General features: G+C 32.0%; 4 protein-coding genes and 2 non-coding genes across 6 annotated transcripts; 4 read left to right on the top strand and 2 right to left on the bottom strand.

Moving 5' to 3' along the window:
* Positions 1-5,684: 5,684 nt before the first annotated feature.
* On the top strand, positions 5,685-7,459 carry LOC124943913 ((+)-neomenthol dehydrogenase-like). The gene is made up of 4 exons (XM_047484370.1): positions 5,685-5,990; positions 6,060-6,125; positions 6,204-6,383; positions 7,074-7,459. Exons 1-4 carry the CDS (start codon positions 5,721-5,723, stop codon positions 7,455-7,457), a joined length of 900 nt encoding a protein of 299 aa, XP_047340326.1. The 5' UTR covers positions 5,685-5,720; the 3' UTR covers positions 7,458-7,459.
* A 1,680-nt stretch (positions 7,460-9,139) lies between these two features.
* On the top strand, positions 9,140-9,210 carry TRNAG-GCC. The gene has a single exon. It is a non-coding gene; the product is annotated as a tRNA-Gly (tRNA).
* A 4,222-nt stretch (positions 9,211-13,432) lies between these two features.
* On the top strand, positions 13,433-15,690 carry LOC124941316 ((+)-neomenthol dehydrogenase-like). The gene is made up of 5 exons (XM_047481618.1): positions 13,433-13,568; positions 13,648-13,900; positions 13,973-14,038; positions 14,116-14,295; positions 15,148-15,690. Exons 1-5 carry the CDS (start codon positions 13,549-13,551, stop codon positions 15,529-15,531), a joined length of 903 nt encoding a protein of 300 aa, XP_047337574.1. The 5' UTR covers positions 13,433-13,548; the 3' UTR covers positions 15,532-15,690.
* Positions 15,691-16,625: 935 nt separating this feature from the next.
* Positions 16,626-16,696, top strand: TRNAG-GCC. The gene has a single exon. It is a non-coding gene; the product is annotated as a tRNA-Gly (tRNA).
* Positions 16,697-17,515: 819 nt separating this feature from the next.
* LOC124941317 (LIM domain-containing protein PLIM2b-like) lies at positions 17,516-19,565 on the bottom strand. Its single transcript, XM_047481619.1, has 5 exons — positions 19,168-19,565; positions 18,683-18,779; positions 18,557-18,585; positions 18,241-18,330; positions 17,516-18,000 (listed from the first exon to the last, which is right to left on the bottom strand). The coding sequence occupies exons 1-5, from the start codon at positions 19,300-19,302 to the stop codon at positions 17,692-17,694; spliced, it is 660 nt and encodes a 219-aa protein (XP_047337575.1). The 5' UTR covers positions 19,303-19,565; the 3' UTR covers positions 17,516-17,691.
* A 2,302-nt stretch (positions 19,566-21,867) lies between these two features.
* LOC124942046 (N-terminal acetyltransferase A complex catalytic subunit NAA10-like) lies at positions 21,868-22,631 on the bottom strand. Its single transcript, XM_047482452.1, has one exon. The coding sequence runs from the start codon at positions 22,559-22,561 to the stop codon at positions 21,992-21,994; it is 570 nt and encodes a 189-aa protein (XP_047338408.1). The 5' UTR covers positions 22,562-22,631; the 3' UTR covers positions 21,868-21,991.
* Between the last annotated feature and the right edge of the window lie 1,243 nt (positions 22,632-23,874).

Raw genomic sequence — 23,874 nt, 5'->3', positions numbered from 1 at the left:
CCACTTAACCGATTACAGTTCCATGTGCATGACGGTGAATATGATTTTTAAGTTGACTTCGAAGCTCGAACATGTACTTGTAGGGTATTTGATGTATTCGATTTTCCTTTTACACATGCATTGGCTGTTGTCCGTTCCCGGAAATCTATTCTCTATGAGTGCTGCTCAAGGTTAGATAATTTACTTAAATTACAATGTAGTTAGTTATTTAATTCTAAGATTGAATTTATGACTTAAATCACATTTTTCAGATTTTACTTAACTCAAGTGTGGTGCGCTGCATATTCGGAGACATGTTATCCAATTTGCAATGAATGATATTGGGATATTCCATAAAATATCAAGGAACGAGTATGCCTAAAACCCTCTGTCAAGATTAAGAAAGGACGGACAACAACAAAGCATAGGCCATCACATGGTGAACCTTGTAAGGAACAGAGACGGTGCAGCTCATGCGGCGGTCGATGCCATAACATGTCAACATGCTCAGCAGTGATGTCTGCACCATCTACTGCAAGACAACCTTCATAACCTTCACAATCTAGTTCACAACCTTTGGCATGAATAACAAAAGGGTGATTTGTAGTTTTAAATGCCATGTTGAGTTTGTTTACTTATTTGTACTTTAATGAATTGGAACTGATACATCTTGTGAGTGGCGTCTTTTGGAATCATTATTATTTGTAGAATCATAGTTCTAAGTGTAGGTCTTTTGTAGTTTAAATGCCACGTTGAGTTTGTTTGCGTATTTGAAGAATTATTATAAAGTGCATAATCATAGTTCTAAGTGTAGGTCTTCTGGCATGGGGCATGGGGCGCAATGTGTAGTTTTCGTGGGGCGAGGGGCATGGGGCGCAATGTGTAGTTTTCGTGGGGCGCAATGTGAATATTTAATGGGGGCACAATGTGTAGTTTTTGTAGGGCGCAAAGTGTAGTATGTGTGGGGCGTAAAGTGTAGTATGCGTGGGGCGTGGGGCACAATGTGTAGTTTTCGTGGGATGCAATGTGAACTATATAGTACGCAAAGTTAATCTTTCATACATTTTCATAAATACACAAAGTATATTAAAAAGTTCATCTTTAATTACATTTGTATATCTATTCTAAGCCAAAAATCTTCTGTAGTTTTCTTCAGCAGCAAAAGATTTCCACTTGAGAAGATATAATATCTACGGGTCTATTATTTGATGGAATAACCTTACTGCCCATTTTTTCTCCAAAAATTGTATTTGGTGGTCACATTTGATACATCCATTGAGACAATAAGGTATTCCATATACATAACAGTAAAAACACCACAGTCACCACCTTTTGTTGTCTTTGGAACTGTTGGGTGTAGTATTATAGAATATGACATATTTTCCAAGTTGAACCGCAGATACATAGCCTTTTCGATATATGTGAATCCCTGTTCAAGCAAGTATGGAAACATTTGACACATTGGTTTCATGAAATTGTCATATTCATGAAGTTTAAGCTCATTTACATCTTTTGTCAACTCATCAAGTTGGGCATTAGTATGGGCTTGAGACACTCGATTAGGTGCAACACTTGATGTAGAATTGTCTTCATTAGTTTGAGGAGTCGTCGCAGAAAGGACTAGTCGAGATGACCGAGATGTGTCTTGGCTAGCTTCAGGGTTGGGGAACTGGGGACTAATAAGTCCCCTCTTCTTGGCTGGCGGTTTGGTAGTCCTTTCATCTTATTTTTTCTCTTCCTCCCATCCAATTCAAAGAATTCATCATATATGTTGCCTCTCATATCTTCAAAGTCCTCCATAGAGTACTGCATTTTCTCCTCCTCAGACTCATCAATTTTGGTGAAAACATTACACTCCTGGAGGGCAGTGTCTACCTCTTAGACGGAATAACTCTTGAAGGATGTATAGAGCAATATTCTTGGTCATGTAGGCCCTTTTCGCACCGTCCTTTCCGTAAATTTAGGGACAAATGTCTTGATAAGCTCATAAGTCCACACTTGGAAGGTTAGTGCGAACCCATGTACAATATAAGCGACATCACAGACGCCTTTCCCCTTCCAGATTTTCCTCTTGGCGAGATATAACTCCCGGAGGTGCTTCATGTCCTTGTCAATGCCCTTTAGGGTTTCTCTGAAGGACATATTTCCCCATGGAAACTGAAGGAACATCTCTATGTCCTCCACCATGCGGAAGATTTCCATACTTACCATTCTCTTATTATCAGATGCAAAGAGGTACTAGTAAATAAGGTATATGAGCCCCATCTTCCATGCATCCTCCTTATCAGAGCATTGGAGGAAACAAGCTTCAACCTATGTCACTCTAACCATCATTTTACCACTAAAATATTTTTGGACCAAGGGTAGACATTCTTCACCTTGCTTGTTTTCCACCAAAGGAAATCTACCTAAGTTGAGGCACGTCACCAAGGCAAAATCCTTCATGCCTTAGCAGACCTCCTCACCATTGACTAGGAACCTTATCTCCTTCGAATTTGAGCTGATTTTCCTGATCAACATCTAATGGAGTATTGTTCCTGAGAAAAATATTGGGGATTTGAATAAATGCTGGAATTGGGTCCGCAAAGCCCTATACAAAAGATCAAGGTGAGTAAATCTCTCATTTATCCTTACCAAGTTGGTGCCGGTGGATTTCCATAAAACACGACCATCAAAATTATTAATAGTTTTGGTTGGTGTCATTTACAAAGAAACAGTTTGTTAGATTAATGATTCTGGGGACGCAGAGTGTCAAATTTTATTTTTCATGGAGCGCAACGTGCAATATACGAGGGACGCAAAGTGCATTTAACGTCCCACGCAAATTGCATTTATCGTGGGACGCAAAATGCAAATTGTGTGGGATGAAAAATGCAATTTGTGTCCCACAATAAATGCAATTTGCATGAGACGTTAAATGCACTTTGCGTGGGACGTAATATAATGCACTTTGCGTGGGACGTAATATACAGAAAGATTCACACAAATTCAATAAAAATAATAATCATTCAAACCAGAAAAACATTCACCTAAAAACCTAAACTCTAAAACCAATCATACACAGCATGCAAGCGGAAAAAAAACTCACATGAATATGCAAGTGGTGAATAGTGATGCGGGGAAGTGTACGTCGTTGCTTGGCGATCGTCCATCGTTGCTTGGCTTGGTGATTGTCGGGGAGGAAACAAGAGAATAGAGTGAGAAGGGAGAGCAACAGTCGGTCGCTCGGGGGAGAAGAGGGAAATAAAAGAAAGGGAAATAAAAAAATTATTAAGGGTAAAATGGTCAGATTTTTTTAAAAAAATGTAAGTTTTACAAATTGATTTTGGGCTAGGTTATTTTAAAAATAAGACCCATTTTCATGGTCATTTTATCAAATTTCCCAATGATACACTCTTTTTGGAAATAATCAGCGCCTCATAAACATTGCAAAAATGACCTTTTCAGTGTGTAAAGACGAAAATACACCGTCGCGGCACGTAGTCGCATCACATAATGACCCAACGTGCCGCGAGCCGCATTACGCGACCGCGTGCCGTGTGACACAATAGGTATTTTTGTACGAAATAGGGACAAATATATGTTAGATTAAAAACTCACCCCGAAAACAAATATATATATATATATATATATATATACACAAAAAATTTGACATAAGACTTAATTTTATAATTTTTAATTTAATTCATTATTTATAATTTTGATTCTCAAAAAGAGACAAAAAAAAAGTTACAATAATCTATCTTTTTCATTCATAATTTTTTCAAAATAAATTTAAACTCACAACTTAAAATCCTACCTCTGTTCTTGTATATATATATATATACTTAAAAAAAGAATTAACTTATTGACTAACTTCGTTGTCTTTTAAGAACGAATATCTAAAAGTATCGTAATAATAACATTATTAATGATACGAATTAGACAACTATTATAATTGAAGATTTCATGATTTTTTCATCTGATAGTTCAGAATAAAATAATTGAGATTGTAATCTAAATATGTAATATATCATATCAGTTTGCCTTAATTCCAATGTTGGACATACTCCAAAAAAAAAGACTTCATAAACTAACGAATTTTAATGAATGATTGGTTTTACTCACAAAATTTCAGAGAATAACTCTGAATTGGTTGAAATTCGATAATTAGATTAATGACAATGATATTTTATTTATAAATGTCACATAAACATTAAATTAACGATGTTTGAAACTGTTAAGAGAAAATCTCATTTTGTATTAAATTAATTTACCAATGAAATATTTTCTAGATCCATTTGTCGGCTATTTTAAGGCCGAATACAAATAAATGTTAATTATGTTAAAATAAATATAAGTGTCAAAATTTTGTCCGTAGAAATTGAGATTGTATAAATTTTTGTAATTGAAAAGTATATATATTATATATATTTAAAATTTTTAAAACGAGATATTGGGATGGTGATTAAATATTTTTTTTAATATTTTTAGCCTACTAAATTCAAATTTAAGAGATATACTCTAAAGAAAAATGTGGTGCAAGGGTAAGTTAAATAAGCCTTCGGGTTAAGTAACCCATTTAACAAAAAAACCTAAGATAGTTAGTTAAATTTAATATATTTAAATAGAAAAGGTAGTAGCATATGGTGGTTCATGTTAAAAACTAAGAAAATTTATTTGGTTATAAATTTAAATCTCACTAAAATATTTTTTTATCAATTTTTTTATAATAGACATAGGGCAACAAAAATAATTTCACATTTTTCTAACTGCGGATGCGACTGCCCAAAACTTGGATCAGCTCAGCTCGTGCATAGATTCCATGACTTTAGATAGGGGTGGCCAAAAAATCTGATCCGAAAGATCCGATCCATTGATCCGGCCGATCCGATCCGAAAAAATCCGTATCCGATGGATCGGTTTCGAATATCGATCCGATCCGATATTTTTACTGGATTTCCGGATGGGCAAAAAAAATTCAAATGCCCGAAACCGATTCGGTGATTTTTAAAATTTATTAAATAAACAAACCAAAACAAAAATATTATTAAATAAATACAAATCTAACCAAAACCCACATAATATTATTAAACAATTAAAAACCAAACAAAAATTTATCTATTCCTTTCTTTTCCTTTCCGTTTCTCTTTACAAACCGAAACAAAATACAGAATCTCTCTTCCTTCTGTTTTCTCCCATTTCCTTTACAAACCCACAAACCCAAACAAAAATATGTCTCTTCCATTTGTTTTTTTCGTTTCTCTTTAGATTTGTTTGGAAATAACCCTATTATCAGGGTTAGGGTTATTTCGTCAAATTTTCAATTATATTTGTATCATATTTGCCGATATTTTGGTATATTGAAATATCAGTGTGCGTACGATTTCAAATTAAATTAAATAATATATTTATTTGATTAAATGAGTTTTGGGTAGGATATAGAGTATTAATTAATAAAATAAAATTGTTATAAATGTCCCGCCAAGTGCCAAGGAACTATCATAAACATGCACCACCTCAATTGAATGAGTCACCACCATTTCCTACTTTTGCTTCAACATGTGGAAATTCAAGAAACTGACTGGTGTTACCATCCTCAAGACCATTGAGATTGATTTTGAGAAGATGATAATACAAAGAAAGAGAAGCTTGGGAGAAGAATTACAGCATTCATGGAGACTGAAACGAAGAGGTATGATGATCCTTAATTTCTTTAATCTATTTTCTTAATTGTTGATTGAAAACCTTGTGAAATTACAATGCATGCGACAAGGTATGCGATCGTAACAGGTGCGAACAAAGGAATTGGATTGGAAATATGCAGACAGTTGATTTCCAATGGCATAACTGTGATTCTGACTGCTAGAGATGAGAAAAGAGGAGTCGAAGCTGTTGAGAACCTGCTTAAAGAGAGTAATTATGGAAATGATGAACTCGTCATCTTCCATCAGCTTGATGTTACAGATCCGTCTACTATTCCTATCCTTGTTGATTTCGTCGGATCTAAGTTCGGAAAGCTTGATATATTGGTATGTTCTTAGTTTCTCTCAATGTTATAATAGCGAAATCGAAAATCTGAATTGAAATTAGGGAAATAGGTGAACAATGCTGGAATAGGAGGAACATCAAGTAATGCCGATGCAATGAAAGCTGCTGCTGCTTTGGTATGCATTAATGCAATTTATTGATAATCAAATCAAAATCTTCGAATTTCTGATTCTGATTTCTGATTTGATTTGTAGCCTGGAGGAGTTCAAGCCAATTTTAGGAAAGCAATGATTGAGACTTATGAATTGGCTGATGAATGCATTCAGATAAATTACTATGGTGCAAAAAGGATGATTGAAGCATTTATTCCACTCCTCGAGCTTTCTGATTCACCAAGGATTGTCAATGTCTCTTCTTCCTTGGGAAAACTCAAGGTATAAATGATTATTATTACAGTCTTGATGATTGAATCTAAACCCTTGTTTCCATAGATTTGATAAGGGTGATCAATTCTTGTTTTGTTAGAGCTAGAATTAGAGTAATGATAAAGTGATGAATTCAAGGTGAGATTTAACATGTCTTATTAGTACTTTGTGTTTAAATAAGATCTTAAGGAAGTTATAACACATCCCCACCCAACTTCAACTTATGCGTTTTTAGTTGGAATCAAACTTTATACCTTCGATCTATCTTTTAGTCGAGACTCTTTCCACACTTCACTTATCCTAATGAGTGAGTGGTGCTTTAACATCTCTTAGTAAATAAGATCTTATTCGAACTTTCAATTACTCTACTTTCTCTTAATTGTTTTAAATAAGATCTTAAGAAAGTTAGCACACATCCCCACCCAACTTCAGCTTAGGCGTTTTCAGTTGTAATCATCAAGCTTTATACCTTCAATCTCTATGTCGAGACTCTTTCCATGATAAAGTGATGAATTCAAGGTGCTTTAACATCTCTTATTAGTACCTTGTGTTGTGCCTCTCTCTCTTTTTGTCAATTATATTACTTTACTATCTTCCTTGCCTATTTTGGTGTATTCTTAATTACCTCTTATATAAACAAAAATAATAGTGACCCTGATATGTTCCATTGTCATCCTTATTTCATTTGTTTTTTTTTAGAACATACCCAACGAACGGGCTAAAGGAGTGCTAAATGGTATGGAGAGCCGAACAAATGAAAGAATAGATGATGTGTTAAGTGAGTTCCTAAAAGATTTTAAAGAGGAAAGGTTGGAAGATAAGGGATGGCCTGATTTTATGGGTGCCTATATCTTATCCAAAGCTGCCATGAATGCTTACACTAGGCTTGTAGCCAAGAAGTTTCCTAACATTCTCGTGAATTCTGTTTGCCCTGGTGTAGTGAAGACCGACATGAACCATAACATGGGTATATTGTCTGTGGAAGAAGGTGCTGCTAGTCCGGTTAGACTGGCTTTGTTGCCTAAAGATGGGCCTTCTGGGACTTACTTTGAGAGGAGTGAAATCTCTTCTTTTGTTGAGTAAAATGGAATCATTATCAACATTCTCCGGTTTTGTGGGCATGTTGTATGATTTGGTTGGTGATCGAATAAATTACAATAAATTATTTGTCCAATAATACTAATCTAAATCGTAATTTATGTACTATGTTTTTATATATATTGTGTTGTTTTTTAATGTAATGAGTTTATTTGAATATTATGTTGTTATTTTTCTTCAAAAAGATCCAATTGGCATGCTACCATGAAATTCTCAGAATGGCTTTTGAAATCGATTATCAATGTTTATTTATAAAAATCAACACAAAGCATTAAGTTACAAATGATTTGTTACTAAAATATTAAAAAACTATATATCTTGGTTTATATTTTGAAAAGAATATAATTATATAAATTATTGTGTTCCAATTTCTTCATTGGAATTGAGAGATCTAATTTTAACATTAGAGACGTAGGTTTGACTCATCTTTATGTTGTGATGTAGGCATGGCAAAGTGGACCCGACGGTTCGGGTACCCGAAGGAACCGAACCGATCGGTTCGGGTAGTTTCTTTGATTTTCGGTTCCGGGGCAAAATCGGGGCGGAACCAATCGGTTCGGGTACCCAATGTATAAACCGAGTTCAGAACCGAACCGATAGATCAAGTACGCAGGGATGAACTCCTTTGCCCTCGGCAAACTGATCGCAACTCTGATCGATCAAGTAGAAGAAGGGATGAACTCTTTTGCCATATGATTCAGCTTCAAATTCGTAAACACGTCCGCGATTTGCATCTCAACTTAAGGCAACCACTACTTCGCACAAAAACAACACAAACCCACAAAAAAAAATAGAAAACTCAAAACTGAATGAAATGAAAAATGAGAAATCTGAAAATAGAGAGAATGATAGAACAAAAGTTCCTCTTTTTCTCTTTCTTTAACTAGTTGATTGCTGGTAGTGATAATGTAATCTAAAAAAGGGTAAGGGTGCAGTAATGGTGAAACCTAATCTTTCATTCTTTTATCAAAATGGGAATATGATGAGAGAGAACCATGTTGTTTTTTTCTGTCCTTTTTGTTGTAAAAAATATACTTTTTAGCCCATTATGTTTAGCCCATTATAAAGAGAAAGATAGTGAAATGAGATTTAGATCATCCCTAAAATGACTTGGTTTGAGATTTAGGTCATCCCTAAAATGACTTGGTTTGATTTGTAAATTTTCTCAAAACTTTTTAGATTTGATTAATGATCATATTAAAAATAAAATTTAAAAAAATTCAGAACTTTTAATTTAAAAATCGGGTCTGGGTCGGGTCGGGTACCCATCGGGTCGGAACCGGTCAGGTTCGGGTCAATAATGGACCCGATTTTTCGGGGCAGATTCGGGTCCGGTTCGGTTCGGGTCCGGTTCGGGTCCCCCGAAACCCGGAAATTTGCCATCCCTATTGTGATGTCTATTTTAAAGTGTTTATTGATTAATTTAGGACACAAATAATGTCTATAATTGTTTGATTTGTTACCTTTCTGATATATGAGATCTTTGCATATTGTGATATTGGTCAGATCTAGGTTCGGAAAGCTTGCAATATTTAACTTATTTTCTAAGTAGAATAGAGATGGTAAACGCATTTTCCGTTCCGTTTCCCTATTGTTACTCATAATTAAAAGTTTATTTGTGTAAGAGATTAAAACAATATTAATATTATTTAAGTTTGAACACATGAGCACCAGTGGTCTAGTGGTAGAATAGTACCCTGCCACGGTACAGACCCGGGTTCAATTCCCGGCTGGTGCAATTAAATTTTTTATTCGTTGTGTGAGCCCATTAACGAGCTTTTTATCGAATCGAGATTCGAATAATAGCTCACTAGCAACTCAAAGTGCATATACAATTATGTTAGTTCATAATAGTATATACCCGTTCAATTCTAGGTTGGTGCAAATTGTTTTTTGTGTTCAGAGGTTAGGTGCTGCTGCTTATTTATGTTCCCCTTACTATACCTAATCTTTTTTTCAATCTTCTTATTTATTTAAGAGTATTTGTATACTTGTGAACTAAGTATTATATCCATAAGCTATACATATAAGGCACAATGACTTACTAACCTTGTCATGATTGATCCCAATGCCCATATCAACTATGCTCTTCTGGTTTCCTCTTTGCGGTTTTGTATCCCATAGTCACAATGGTTTGTTTCTCCTGTCGATAAAAATACAAAATAATGTTTAAAGCAATCAAGAACAATGGATTTAAAGCATAAAAAAAGTGAAATTTTGAAGAGGATTAAAGAAATGTGCATTGAGAGCTCCAATATTATGATCTCAATCAAATGACTCGATTCAAAGTTCAAGACTCATATAACAAAAAAAAGAAAAGAGCACAAATTCGAACCTGAAATAATAATTCAGCCTTAAATGAAATGTAATATTCATTTGTATCTCTATAAAATATACATTAAGAGTCATGTATAAACATAGATTAGTCCATATCAGCAGAAGAATTACTAGATCTATACCAAGAAAGTTGAACAAAATTCAACATAATTACTATACTTAACTTAGTTTGAACAATAGTTATAATCATAATCACAATCCTGTTTGCATTTCATAAACAGAAATTAGGTCAAATAAGGAATTCATGTAAAATTCTGGTCAAGTTGGAAAGAAATGTGAACTTATCAAATTGGAAACAAATGTAGAACGATGTCATCCGATCCACTAAAGAAACGTTACTAAATTACTTGGTTAGATGTTCAGATTGGAAACTTACAGAAGGTGATAATGTAATTGTTGAAGCGGATAATGTAATTTAGCACTTAATGATCTGAATATTCATCGGCCAAACGGACTTATGCAGATGAATTGAATCCAGACAAATCACATCCAGACATGAACAACAACAATTTCCTCCTTCCTCCTCGAAATCTCAGCGTGGCCTCAAGGAACAAACAGAGATACGAGAATGTATCAATCAATCAGTATATAAGGAAACGAATCGAAAAATATTCTGAGAGACAAACCAATCGGTCGGAGGCAGCAGAAGACGACGAGACGAGGCTGAAGTGCATTATGTTGAAGTAACCACGGTGATAATGGTAAGAAAATCAATTTCTGAAATGATCTAGGATACCCAATGAAAAATTGTCAGATTTTTATCGGGAGATCTCTAGTACAAAGAAGACTAAAGTGGTAACTGATTTCGTCTCACATCTAATCAAATTGTTGGAGAATTATTTTAATTAGACGATTTTCCATCGAAGAGGAGGGAGACGGGATCTCCACATAGATGCTCTTACCATCGTTTCGATTGACCTAGAGACTAACGACAATTTTTCTCTCATCGACTCTCCCGATTTGCTAATTAGCTATATTTATCACGCGTTTCTCCAAAGAAACTTCATCCCAGTTTTCTTGGAAAGAGATGTGGAAATCAAAATTATATCAAAAATCTCGTTTTTTATTAGGAAGCTATCAATGGAGGAGTTTTGACATCTAACAAACTGAAAAAAAATATTATTTCATCTCGCTAGCAAATGTAAAATTTGTTTGAGGAGTGAAGAATTCGTTGATCATGTCAAAAGCATGTGTACTCTTATGTAGAACCTCCTTCAATTTCAATTAGATACACCAACAAAAATCACTGACTTTTGAGTCAAATATATTGAATGGAGTTCTAGCAACAAAATCGCGGACAATTGAAAACCAATTCCCCTCATCATGTGATAGATAGTCTAGAAAGAAATAAATAAAAGAATTTTCGAAGAGAAAAGTTATAGATACGAGTGTCTCAAAGTATTTATGTTACACGTGTTCGTTTCAATCTGAAAGAGTGGCTCGTACGAAATGAGAATTTTTCGATTTTATTAACATTTAAAATTCTTACGTTATTTTCTTATTTATTTTTTTATTTTATTTTCCTTCCCTTTTATAATGTTTAAACGTATCTTGCACTATTTTTTTTTTATAAAAATTGAGTTTATAGTTTACATTTTAAATGTTATATATAAATGTTACTGAAAAATACTTTTTAATTTCTAAGTTTTTGTTAGGATTTATATTTTAAAAATATTTTTATTTATTTATCTAAAAATGATAATATTTAAACAACAAAAAAATATATATTTAATAGCTCAAAAATTACAATATTTAATTATAATTTAATTATACAACAAAACAAAATATATTTAGAGGAGTGATAGAGAGAGGGAATTTGGTGAGGAAATTTGATGAGGGAATGACTTGGCATCACCTTCATTGGTTGGAAAACGTGTAAAAGCGGGAGGAAAGAGAGAAAAAAAAGAAATTATTTGATTTTTTCAGTCAATAAGATTATGCTAAGTCATTCCCTCACCAAATTCCCTCACATAATTCCCTCATCTAATCATTTCTCATATATTTAATAACTCAAAAATCATAATATTAATAATGTGTTCATTCACAAGATTTTAAATAAATTTTTAAATAGAACAAATTTAAAAAAAAAAATTGAGAGTTCAAACTAGGCATGTCTAGAGCTGTTTAAAATAAATTTGATAAAAATGTTAAAAAAAGGTTTGGAATTTTTAAAAAAATTAATATATTTTTATTTGTATAACAATCTTTCAAAAGGATTATAATAAAAAAATAGAAAAGAAGAATTAAATATTAAAAATATTCCATAAGCATAATACAAGAAAATATTAAAAGAGAAAACAAAATAAAATAGTGACAAAACATTAAATATAAATATAAAAGAATACAAATATAGATTATTGAACATATATGAACATGAACATATGAACAAATATATGTAGCTCAAGTTTACAGAACCGCAAGCAAATTGATACGAGATACGAGAGATCTACATATTTAGATTATCATCCTAATTATTTTATGATTAACTAGTTAAAAGATAAACGAACTTTCAATTATAATATTTGTTCGATGCATATTATTAATAATATTGAAATTATATATTTACACTAAATAACATACTAATTTTATTTTATTTTAATTTAATTTAATATTTATCAAAAATAGGAAAGAAAAGAAACAACTTACATATGTGCTATAGAAGAAAAAAATTACAATTTCTCGAACAATATAATTGAAAGTTCGTTTATTTTTTAATTAGTTCACTATAAAATAATTGAGATGATAATCTAAATATGTAGATCTGTCATATCAGTTTGTCTTAATTCAAAATTTTGAGCTACTATCCAAGGATTCAGAAATCACTCAATGAATCTTAGACATACTCCACAAAAGACTTCATAAACTAACGAGTTTTAATGAATTAACGATTTTACATACTGAATTTCAGAGAATGGATAGTCAAAACTTTGAATTCGTTGAAATTCGATAATTTTTATATATATAATGATGCTTAATTTTCAAAGTGTCCGGATTGCCGAATCGAGAGTTGTGGTTAATTTAAATATATACGTGAGAGTAAATGGATATTTGGGTCGGATTGTGAGTTGACCCGCCCATAAACTTAAAACGATTAAAAATAAAATAAAAAATGTTATATGTATTTTTCGAACTCGAAACCTAATAAAAACAAGTATAACCCATTAACCAACTAGGCTAATATGAAATTATATTTTAAATTCAATACCAAATTTGATAAACACGGGACGTTTTAACAATATAAGTGCAGTTTTAACTAATTCATCTATATATATATATAAATAATGATGTTTAATTTTTAAAGTGTCGAGGTTCTACTTTTTAACTAAGTAATTTTCAAAATATTTCGATTGTCGGGTCGAGAGTTGTGGTTAATTTAGATATGTATGTGAGAGTAAATTAAAAATGTTATCACATTTTACCGTAATTTTTATCGGTTTTTATATCATTACGCTACATGGTAGTTAGATTAGTGACAATCATCTTTTATTGTGAAGACAAAACCTCGTTTCATATGCGATTAATTAACAAGAAACTAAACAAAAATGATAATTTAAATAAAAAAATGTGTAACAAACAGTCCTTAAATTTCCCGCCAAGGAACAATCATCAATACAGAATGATATAGAATGGAAACTTCTAGAAACTGAATGGTGTGTCCGTTTTCAGACCATTGAGATTTGAGAGGATAATACAGAAAAAGAGATAAAGACAGAAGCTTGAGAGAAAAATTGCAGCATACATGGACACTGAAACGAAAAGGTATGATGATTCTCAATGTAATTGCATAATTTCTTCTATTTAGTTAATTCTTGATTGAAATTACAATGCATGCGAGAAGGTATGCGATCGTAACAGGTGCGAACAAAGGAATTGGATTGGAAATATGCAGACAGTTGATTTCCAATGGCATAACTGTGATTCTGACTGCTAGAGATGAGAAAAGAGGAATCGAAGCTGTTGAGAATCTGCTTAAAGAGAGTATTGGAGGAGATGAACTCGTCATCTTCCATCAGCTTGATGTTGCAGATCCGTCTACTATTCCTATCCTTGTTGATTTCGTCAGATCTAAGTTCGGAAAGCTTGATATATTGGTATAGTCAAATCGAAAATCTGAATTGAAATTAGGGCAAATCGGTAGCGGTTAATTTGTATGATATTTGCAGGTGAACAATGCTGGGATAGGAGGATCATCAATTGATGCTGATGCAATGAAAGCTGCTGCTGCTTTGGTATGCAATTTATTGATAATCAAAATCTTCTTCATCAATTTCAACTTTCTGATTCTGAATTATGATTTCATTTGTAGCCTGGAGGAATTCTAGCCAATTCTAGGAAAGCAATGATTCAGACTTATGAATTGGCTGAAGAATGCATTCAGATAAATTACTATGGTGCAAAAAGGATGATTGAAGCATTTATTCCACTCCTCCAGCTTTCTGATTCACCAAGGATTGTTAATGTCTCTTCTTCCATGGGAAAACTGAAGGTATAAATGATTACAGTCTTTAGTTTTGTCTGTTTTTAGCTGGAAACTCCATTTTTGTTTCCATTGATAAGTGTGACTTTTGTCTTGTTTGTAATCGGCTAGCATGATCCCCTATAAATCAGAGAATTCTTAGTGAGAATCGAAATATTTGTGTTTTTGACAATATGAAAAACCTTGTATTCATAAAGCCAACTCTTACAATCTTACCCCAAAATTCAAAAAACCCATACTCCCAAAATCAAATTTGTTCCTTCTAAATGAAGTTAGTACATCCCCACCCAACTTCAACTTAGACTTTTTAGTTGGAGTCAAACTTTATACATTTGATCTCTTAGTCGGGAAACTTGTTTAAAACTACCTGCGGGTGGTAGGGGTCGAGTTATTGATGTGAGATGGATCCAGTAAAAGGGGTTTCTAGTTATAATCCAGAAACAATTCGTGTATATATCTAGAAGCCATCGAGAAGGCCAACAGAAGGTTGATATGGGGTTCTACTGAGGAGAAGCATAGCCTGGACTTAGTTAATTAGGATTTTTTTTTCATGCTTTTTCCGGAGGTCTGGAGAAAGCTACAATCAATAGGATTTCGCTAATCCTCCTTCCCGAAAGGAAGAGCGTGAAATTCTGATACTTTTTTCACTTAAATTATCTTAATGAGTTGAAAAAAAAATTGAAGAAATTTACCTTCTTACTTCAAGGTGCTTTAACATCTCTTATTAGTACCTTTGACTTCTTGGAACTTACAATTGTTGTGCTTCTCTCTTTTTTGTGGATTTTGTTGTTTTGCCTCTAATGTTTTCTTCCTTGTCTATTTTGGTGTATTCTCATGATTCTTATAATGACCCTGATTTAGAACATACCCAACGAAAGGGCTAAAGAAGTGCTAAATGATATGGAGAGCTTAACAAATGAAAGAATAGACGATGTGTTAAATGAATTCCTAAAAGATTTTAAAGAGGAAAAGTTGGAAGATAAGGGATGGCCTGATTTTTTGGGTGCCTATATCTTGTCAAAAGCCGCCATGAATGCTTACACAAGGCTTGTAGCCAAGAAGTTTCCGAACATTCTTGTGAATTGCGTTTGCCCTGGTTTTGTGAAGACCGACATGAACTATAACATGGGGGTATTGTCTGTGGAAGAAGGTGCTGCGAGTCCGGTTAGACTGGCTTTGTTGCCTAAAGATGGGCCTTCTGGGACTTACTTTGTGAGGAGTGAAATCTCTTCTTTTGTTGAGTAAAATGGAATCATTATGAACATTCCCTGATTTTGTGGGCATGTCTATGATTTGTGATTGAATTATTGTCAATTTACCAATAATTTCTTTGGTTGGAATATACTATTTCAAGTCATAATTTATGTGTATTATAAATTTATGTAATATATATATATATATATATATATATATATATATATATATATATATATATATATATATATATATATATATATTGTGTTATTTGTAGATGTAATGATTTTATTTGAAATATTTGTTTTTATGTTCCAATTTAGGGCCTTTTCATATTCAACTAAAATTTGTAGTGTGTTCAGTGAATATTTTATATATATTTATTTATTTATTGTGTTTTTTTAGTGGTTTTTAAAAAATGAATGTTTATTTTTTGGTTTCTTACTTTAATACTATTATAATAATTTCTCTTCCTAATATACTAATTCAAATAATAATTTATGTGTTATGTTGGCATGTGATGATTTGGTAGGTTTATGATAGAATGAATTATAACCTATCAACGCAAACTCATGAAAAAAAATAACGGTAAGAAGTAAGAATATTATAGTATTTTTAATTTTATTTCAACCGTTTTAAGTTTATGTGTTGGTTAACCCACAATTCGACATAAATATTTATTTACTTTTACACATATATTTAATATAACCACATCTCTCGCTTTGCAATCCAAACACTTTAAAAATTAAAAATTAAGTAGATATCCATCAAAACTATTACAAAAATGCAATATATATAACATATTACATAAAATTTATAATACACATAAATTATTATTTATATTTAGGAAGGAAATTTATATATATATATAGTGTTATTTTTAGATGTAATGATTTTATTTGAAATTATGTTTTTATGTTCCAATTTGGGGCTTGATTGTATTCAACTAAAGTTTGTAAACTAAAGCCTTGTTTGTTTTGGTTATTATAATAACTATAACAAAAAAATCCCCTAATAGAATGAAGACGGATGGTAAACGCATCCTCCGTCTTATTGTCACCTCTAATTAGGAGTTTATTTTTTATTTTTTATTTTTTTGTAAGATAATGATGAAATACAAACATTATTTAAATTTGAACAAATGAGCACCAGTGGTCTAGTGGTAGAATAGTATCCTGCCACGGTACAGACCCGGGTTCAATTCCCGGCTGGTGCAATTAACTTTTTTAACCTGCTTTAACCAGGCAAGCAGAACTTGTCACCTTGACGAACTCGAGACAAGTTTAATTGTCGGCTGGTATAATTAAGTTTTTTAACATGCAGAACTTGTCACCTTGACGAACTCGAGACAAGTTTAATTGTCGGCTGGTATAATTAAGTTTTTTAACATGCCTTAACTAGGCAAGCGGAACTTGTCGCCTTGACGAACTCGAGAGTCGAGACCCAAGTTCAATTGTCGATTGTCACCTGACGGGCTCGAGACCCAAGTTTAATTATCGGTTGGTGCTTAAGTCCTGATATTTATTGTATATACACTGCTCAAGAAAGAAATAAAAACAATCATGTTTTATTTTTAACGGATGTCCTTTAAAAAAAAATCGAATTCAAATCACTATATTCAAAGTTCAAGAGTCATCTAACAAAATAACATTACATTAGTATACTGATTCCAAAAGCGAGAGAAGGAAACAAATGGAAAAATATTCAGAATGTATTTGTACGCATTTCGAATCGACTTCCGAGAATTTGTACGCATTTCGAATCGACTTCTGAGAATTTCGAGATTTATGTACGTTTTATTGTTTTAAGAAAAACGTTTGGTTATTTTTCTTTTTTTTTTCTGAAAATGTTCATGAAAGAACCCATAATTTATACAAGGTTCTTCTAAATCTCTTATCAAAATGTTAAGCCCTAATTTCCTGTTTTTCATCCCAAACTCAAATCTCTAAAAGGTTCTTCCTTATCTCCTATCAAGAATTATTTCAAGGAAAATAGTAAAATTTAAATTAAATCATACAAAAAAATGATAGGGATGTCAACAAATTTTGACATAATTTACATTATTTTAGATAGTAACATTAAATAGTTATTACAAAAAAAGAGTAAATATAATAGAACACTAATAAAATCTTATACGAACAACAATATAAATTTAAACGGTTTGCCTCTTTAGGAAACAAAAAAAATGTAACGCCATCTTATTATTTACGACTACTCTTGTACTTCTTCACTCGGATCATCATCTTTAGCCTCTTTTTCTCCTTCTCCTTCTTCTTCTTTCTCGTGTTTTTCTTCGGTTGATTCTTTATGTTCCTCTTCTTGATCAGTACTATTGGTCCTTCGATGAGTTGTAGCCTCGAGAACATGGCTGTAACTACCTTTCTCCAAGAACAGTTGAGCAAAATGGTGCTTACAATAGAGGACTCCATTAAGGGCTGCATAAGAAGAAGCTGAAAGAGGACAACCTCCATGGGCACACTTGAAGCATGATTTGTGGTATGATTCTCCTTCCATTGTTACCTATTAATTTTTGTTTTTATAACATCATTTATCTTATTGAAAGTGTCTTTTTAGAAAATTGTGATAAAGATTACGATAATATATCACTTTTTTACACAAATTTATTTTCGGGGTGGCTAACATAATTTCTCATGCCAATGATACCTAAATTTATTTTTAGTGAAAATATTAAATTTTAAATAAATTGATGGAGAATTAAGTTTCAAATTAAACAAAAATGAAAGTGAAGATTTTACTAACCTTTTCAAATGGGTAAACAGTCTTGGTACAAGTTGGGCACTTGTCTTGTGTTCCAGAGAACATGGATGAAACCTTTGTTGGTCCCCTTGTCTACATAGGATTTTCAAATTAATATATGTTAGATTTTATTTGCGGGTAATAAATATTAATCGATTTTCTTATTTGGTATAATCGTTTATTGATATAATTTACTCAAAAACAACTTATCGCTAAGTAATATTGAGTAATTTGAGCTCGAACTCGAATTCATATGCGATAGGTCTTGTTTTTAGGTATGACCAAAATGAGAAAACTAAGACGAGGAATATGAGCATACAATTGAATTCTCCCTTTCTTGTTTTCCACCTGTTTATTTCAACATAAAAGAACAAAAAATGTGAGCCATAGATACAAAAAAAAAGTATGTCAAAAGAGAAAAACACTTAATGTGGTTAAACCTAACCTTGAAAATTCTTGCTGAAATTGCCAGACTCTTTAAAGAGTTGTTCAAAATGAGTCTTGCAATAGAGTACTCCATCCATAGAGGAGTAATTGCTCATCTTGAAAAAATAAATTCATACAAAAACAAAACAATATGGTTATAATAAATTTGTATAAGCTTTAAACCGATAGAACGAACTAATTAAGAAACGGGTATTTTTTATATTACTTATCTCGGTTTTGAAAACATTTATAAAGTTTGAACGAGAAAATCTCAATAAATTTTCTTATAAACACATATTTTTTAATCAACACTCATTCAGATGTTAATTTAAATGAAATAGTTAGTTAGAAATACATATGCAAATTTGTTGACATATACGCGAACAAAACATCTCTTTGACCACGAGATTAATAGTTCATACCAAAGTTTAATTGGTTTTACTAAACTTTTATACGAATTTGGCTTGAGATCGAGATTGAGGGGAGGGAGATAAATGTGCATACCACAAGAGTTCCCTTGCAATGGCTGCATTTGAAGCAAGATTTGTGATAAGTGACTCCATCAGCTGATAAGAGATCAACAAAATAAACTGTCTTATCACAAGCTTTGCATTTATCTGTAGTTCCTGTGAATGACATTGTTGAATGTTGTTGAGATGGAAGGAGATGTAAGATTCATGTAAATTAAGGGAGGAATTCATGAGAAGAAGAAGAGAAGAAAAATCAAAGAATGAGAAGAAAGAAAAGATATTGTTCTGGTCTACATTTGATATTCAATACCATCCTCTAATTTTGACTGCAAAATGGAGGGTTAATGTTTTTAGTAAAAGAGTTAAATATGGCTTAATAGAGAAAAATTAGGATCATACTAAATTTGGAAAATATACCCCTATGCCATTTTGTATTTTTAAATAAATTGGTTTTATGGTGTAACAATTTTGTTAATTCATATTATTGGGATCGAGTCGAGCTAAATCGATGAGGGCGACGGTTTTTAACTAGTAGTTAATCTTATACGTGAGATAATGATATTGGGGACATGTTTATATGTTTTTTTGGATGCATTCATTAAGGATAATAATTATGTTTTGTGGGTGAATTCATTAAGCATAATAATTTATATTTAGGCACTTGGGATTGTTTGCATTAATACTATTTTTTCAAGGTTTACAATTTGGTCAAGTGTGTTTCTTTCTGTTTATATTTATAATTTTGAAAAACTAATATTTTATGGAAAATCATTAAAATAATTTTTAAAATCAACCAAATAAAAAATTATTTTGTTTATATTTAGTATGAAAAGTATTAATATTGAATTATATAAAAACTTTACACGAAAAAATTGATTTTTTAATAATTTTTTATCATGTTTTAACAAACTAAGTTTTTTTTTTTTATAAATAGAAAAATTTAAGTTTTTAAATAAAGATGTTAGGAGTAACTTCCATGTTTTTGTTCATGTACCAAATAAAGTTCGGTAATATGAAAAACAATTTAATTATAAATTTATTATTTTTAATAAAAAAGTAAATAATTTAAAATAAATTATTAAAATATTATTTTGTTTAACTTTTATAAAAAGTATAAATTAAAATATTTTAATTAATAAATTAAATTATTTGATTTAAAAAGATATATAATGGAATATTATTTTTTTTAATTTAACATTTTATTAAAAAAAGTAAAAAAAAATATAAAAACAACGTAAAAAAATTTAATTGTCAATAAAAACGAAAAATTCTCATCTCGCGTAGTCCTTTTACGGAATGAAGCAAAAGTGCGTAATTTGAATCCTTTGATATGATCATACCCATAATAAATGTCATAAATTCTTTTCGAATGGGGTGACAACTATACCAAGTAATCTAAGATCAAAGAAGCAAACACAAAGTCCTTGATCATATCTCCACCTATGATTTGATTGAACCTAAAACACCAATTAATGAGAATTAAACCAAAAACAGTGAATTATAATTTACTCAGTTGAAACTGACAATTTAAACAGAACAAAGCTTCCTCCAATTGGGAACCAACTCTATATTCTAGACATCAATTTAGTGTTGCATCAAACTTTCTATAACTGAATCAAACATCCATATTTACCTTATTACCAACACAGTTATGTTAGCAAACATGAATCCTAAACTAAGAAAACCAACCCATCTTAACATGCTGTAATTAATTAGCAAACCAACTAAAGAAATCTGCATTACTGACAAACCAATAACAAAGAATAGAAACCAAATATTATTTCAATTGGGACAGTCTACTCGCATTAAACAAAATCATATTGCCGACCCATGTAATGCCAGAGAGCAAATGATTGGAGATGTTTGAAGTATGTAACTCAGAAAGAAAATCATACTCCATAACCAAAAACCAGTTGAAAAAGGGTTATTTATTTTGTAAACTGAAGAACAAATCAATCCCATTTTAAAGACACATCAACCAAATGGTGCTTATCATAGAACAAGTAAAGAGTCTTACCTAATCAGGAACCTAAACATATTTCAATGAATCAGTTGTTTAATTCCAAGATCACACTTTCATATATGCAAGTTTGAACTTTTTCAAAAAAATCAAAATCACTTCAGCAATGGAAGTTCCATGTAAAGGGTTTACCTAATCAGGTTCATATATGAAGATAAACCTAAACATATCTCAATGAATCAGTTGTTCAATTCCAAGATCACACTTTCATATATGCAAGTTTGAACTTTTTCAAAAAAAAATCAAAACCACTTCAGCAATGGAAATTCCAAGTAAAGGGTTTACCAAATCAGGTTATATAAAGATAAACCTAAACATATTTCAATGAATCAGTTGTTTAATTTCAAGATCACACTTTTTTTTTTTTAAAATTAAAGGAGAACTAGCCTGACACCCCCACAGACATGAATCCCGCCTAAAAAGGAGTGCGACAAGAGAACATCCCAGTGGTCACCCATCCTAATACTACTCTCGCCCAAAGGGGTCACCCATCCTACTCCTAGTACTACTCTCGCCCAAGCCCCCAAGATCACACTTTCATATATGCAAGTTGGAACATTTAAAAAAAAAATCAAAATCACTTCAGCAATGGAAATCCAAGTAAAGGGTTTACCAAATCAAGTTCATCTATGAAGATAAACCTAAACATATTTCAATGAATCAGTTGTTCAATTCCAAAATCACACTTTCATATATGCAAGTTAGAACTTTTGGGAAATTCCAAGCAATACTTATGCATATAAAAAACCCAACACAAATTTTCCTCAGAGTCTTTTGTAGGTAACAGATAAAACATGAATACACATAACAAATAAACGTGTAAGAATCAAACCATGAATTAAGCCACCGAGGAAGAAGCATGTCCCTCAGAACTCTTTTGATTAGTCTCTCGGGATGAACAACATCCACCTCCATGATGATGATGTCCATGATGCTGATGATGACTCTTCCCTTTCAATTGTTTTCTCATATCATAAGCATCTTCACCATCAGCATAATACTTAGCTTCAATATCATGAATCTGATACTGTAACGTTTCAGTATACAAATTGAACGCAGCTCGATTACTCTTCCTCACATGGAGTGAAACATATTCTGCTCCAAATACCTGTTCCATTGCGTTTTGAGCGGCGGTCATGAGTTTTGTTGCAAGACCCAGTTTTCTATGAGTGCGAACGACGGCGAGGGAGGTTATATGACCATGACACTCGGAGCTTTCTTCTTCCATTTTGGCTAAGACATAGCCGACGATCTTGCCTCCGTAATCTTCGGCGACGTATAGGAGCTGCGGCCATGAGAGGATGTGGTAGATGTAGTACTTCATTTGGTAATTTTCAGGTAGACATAAGAGATTGCAAGCTTGCATCGCTAGGAGATCGTCTAGCGTCGCTTTCCGTATGCAAACCATGATTGATTTTCGTTATTGAATGATTTTGCGATTCTAACTCGGATTAAGCTTTTTAGGGTTAGATGGAAAGAATTTAGTCAATGCACATGGGCTACTCCTTCTCAATTTCTAAGTTGGGACAATCTAGGTAAATTTAATGTTGGCGGGTTCGGGTTCGGGTTCGGGTTGAACGATTCTAACTTAAACTTTAAGTAATTAATTATTCAGGTCAAAATATCTAACTTGAACTTGACCGGTTAATTTATGATTGACTTAAACTTGTCCCGTTTGATTCGATTTACCTAATTCAACTCGAACTAAACTCGATGCAATTAATTCACGTCTCTCTGTTTCAAATTAAAATGACATCAATACAAAATAAAAATGAATTTAAATCATAAATTCGCTTATAAAAAGTTTTAAAAATAAAATAAGTGAGTGAATAAGAAAAAATAATACAAAAATCAACAAAAGAAACTTGTAAACGGGTTATCGGATTTACTTTGATCATGTCAGGTTGACCCAATTTTGACTTGTTTATTAATCAGGTTAAACTGGTCGATTTAATTTTGACGTAAACAAAAAAATACATGTCCATAACCTGATTTTTTCGTGTTCGGTCCGGATCGTATTTTCGTGTCGTGTTCAAAATTGTTAGCTCTAGATACGAAAACACGACCTTAACCAAACACGAAAAAATCAAGTTAGAGTCATGTGTTTTTGGGTTGAGGTCGACCCATTTAACCTTATTAATAAACAGTTCAAAATTTGGTCGGCCATTTTATAATTTTTTATAGGGTTTTTTGATATTTTTTTACTCGTTAACTCATTTTCTTTTATAGAATTTTTTAAACGAATTTGTAATTTAGCTTCATTTTTATGTCATTTTAGTTTGAAATAAAGATGTTATATTAATCACATCGAATTAAATCGGGTTGAGTCGGGTCAATCAGGTCGGATTCGGGTCGAGTTTGGGTAGATTACAAATGAACAGATTGAGTTTCGGATAGTAGCGCTCAACCCGAATCGACCTGTATTGTCACCCATAATTTCAAGTAAACACTTGATTTTACGAGTTTACAATTAGTTAACGATTTTAAGTAAACTCTCGATTTTGACTGTTTTTCTCATAGAAATGACAATGAAACTAATCAAAGCGAGTATTGCATCCCGACTTATTAAAAATTTGTATTATTATAAAAAAAAATAAACTTAAAACTTTTAATTGTATTAATTACTATTCAGAGTGGAATCAGGACGGATGAGAGAAATTATCAGTCAAATTAGAGAAAAATCCGTGAATTATAATATGCATGTATTTATTTTTATTTTTT

Source organism: Impatiens glandulifera, chromosome 6 (genome assembly GCF_907164915.1).
Source record: "Impatiens glandulifera chromosome 6, dImpGla2.1, whole genome shotgun sequence".
NCBI lineage: Eukaryota > Viridiplantae > Streptophyta > Magnoliopsida > Ericales > Balsaminaceae > Impatiens > Impatiens glandulifera.
This window is presented reverse-complemented; position numbering and strand designations above follow the sequence as displayed.

Bases quoted from the DNA above. Each gene is read 5' to 3' on its own strand.
- LOC124941317 (XM_047481619.1), bottom strand. From the start codon at position 19,302: ATGTCATTCACAGGAACTACAGATAAATGCAAAGCTTGTGATAAGACA. The intron at 18,586-18,682 runs GTTAGGTTTAAC...TGAAATAAACAG, and splicing joins TTTCAGCAAGAATTTTCAAG to GTGGAAAACAAGAAAGGGAG. The intron at 18,331-18,556 runs GTATGCTCATAT...AATCCTATGTAG, and splicing joins AAGAAAGGGAGAATTCAATT to ACAAGGGGACCAACAAAGGT.
- LOC124943913 (XM_047484370.1), top strand. From the start codon at position 5,721: ATGCATGCGACAAGGTATGCGATCGTAACAGGTGCGAACAAAGGAATT. The intron at 5,991-6,059 runs GTATGTTCTTAG...TTAGGGAAATAG, and splicing joins TCGGAAAGCTTGATATATTG to GTGAACAATGCTGGAATAGG. The intron at 6,384-7,073 runs GTATAAATGATT...GTTTTTTTTTAG, and splicing joins CTTCCTTGGGAAAACTCAAG to AACATACCCAACGAACGGGC.
- LOC124942046 (XM_047482452.1), bottom strand. From the start codon at position 22,561: ATGGTTTGCATACGGAAAGCGACGCTAGACGATCTCCTAGCGATGCAA.
- LOC124941316 (XM_047481618.1), top strand. From the start codon at position 13,549: ATGGACACTGAAACGAAAAG. The intron at 13,569-13,647 runs GTATGATGATTC...GCATGCGAGAAG, and splicing joins ATGGACACTGAAACGAAAAG to GTATGCGATCGTAACAGGTG. The intron at 13,901-13,972 runs GTATAGTCAAAT...TGATATTTGCAG, and splicing joins TCGGAAAGCTTGATATATTG to GTGAACAATGCTGGGATAGG.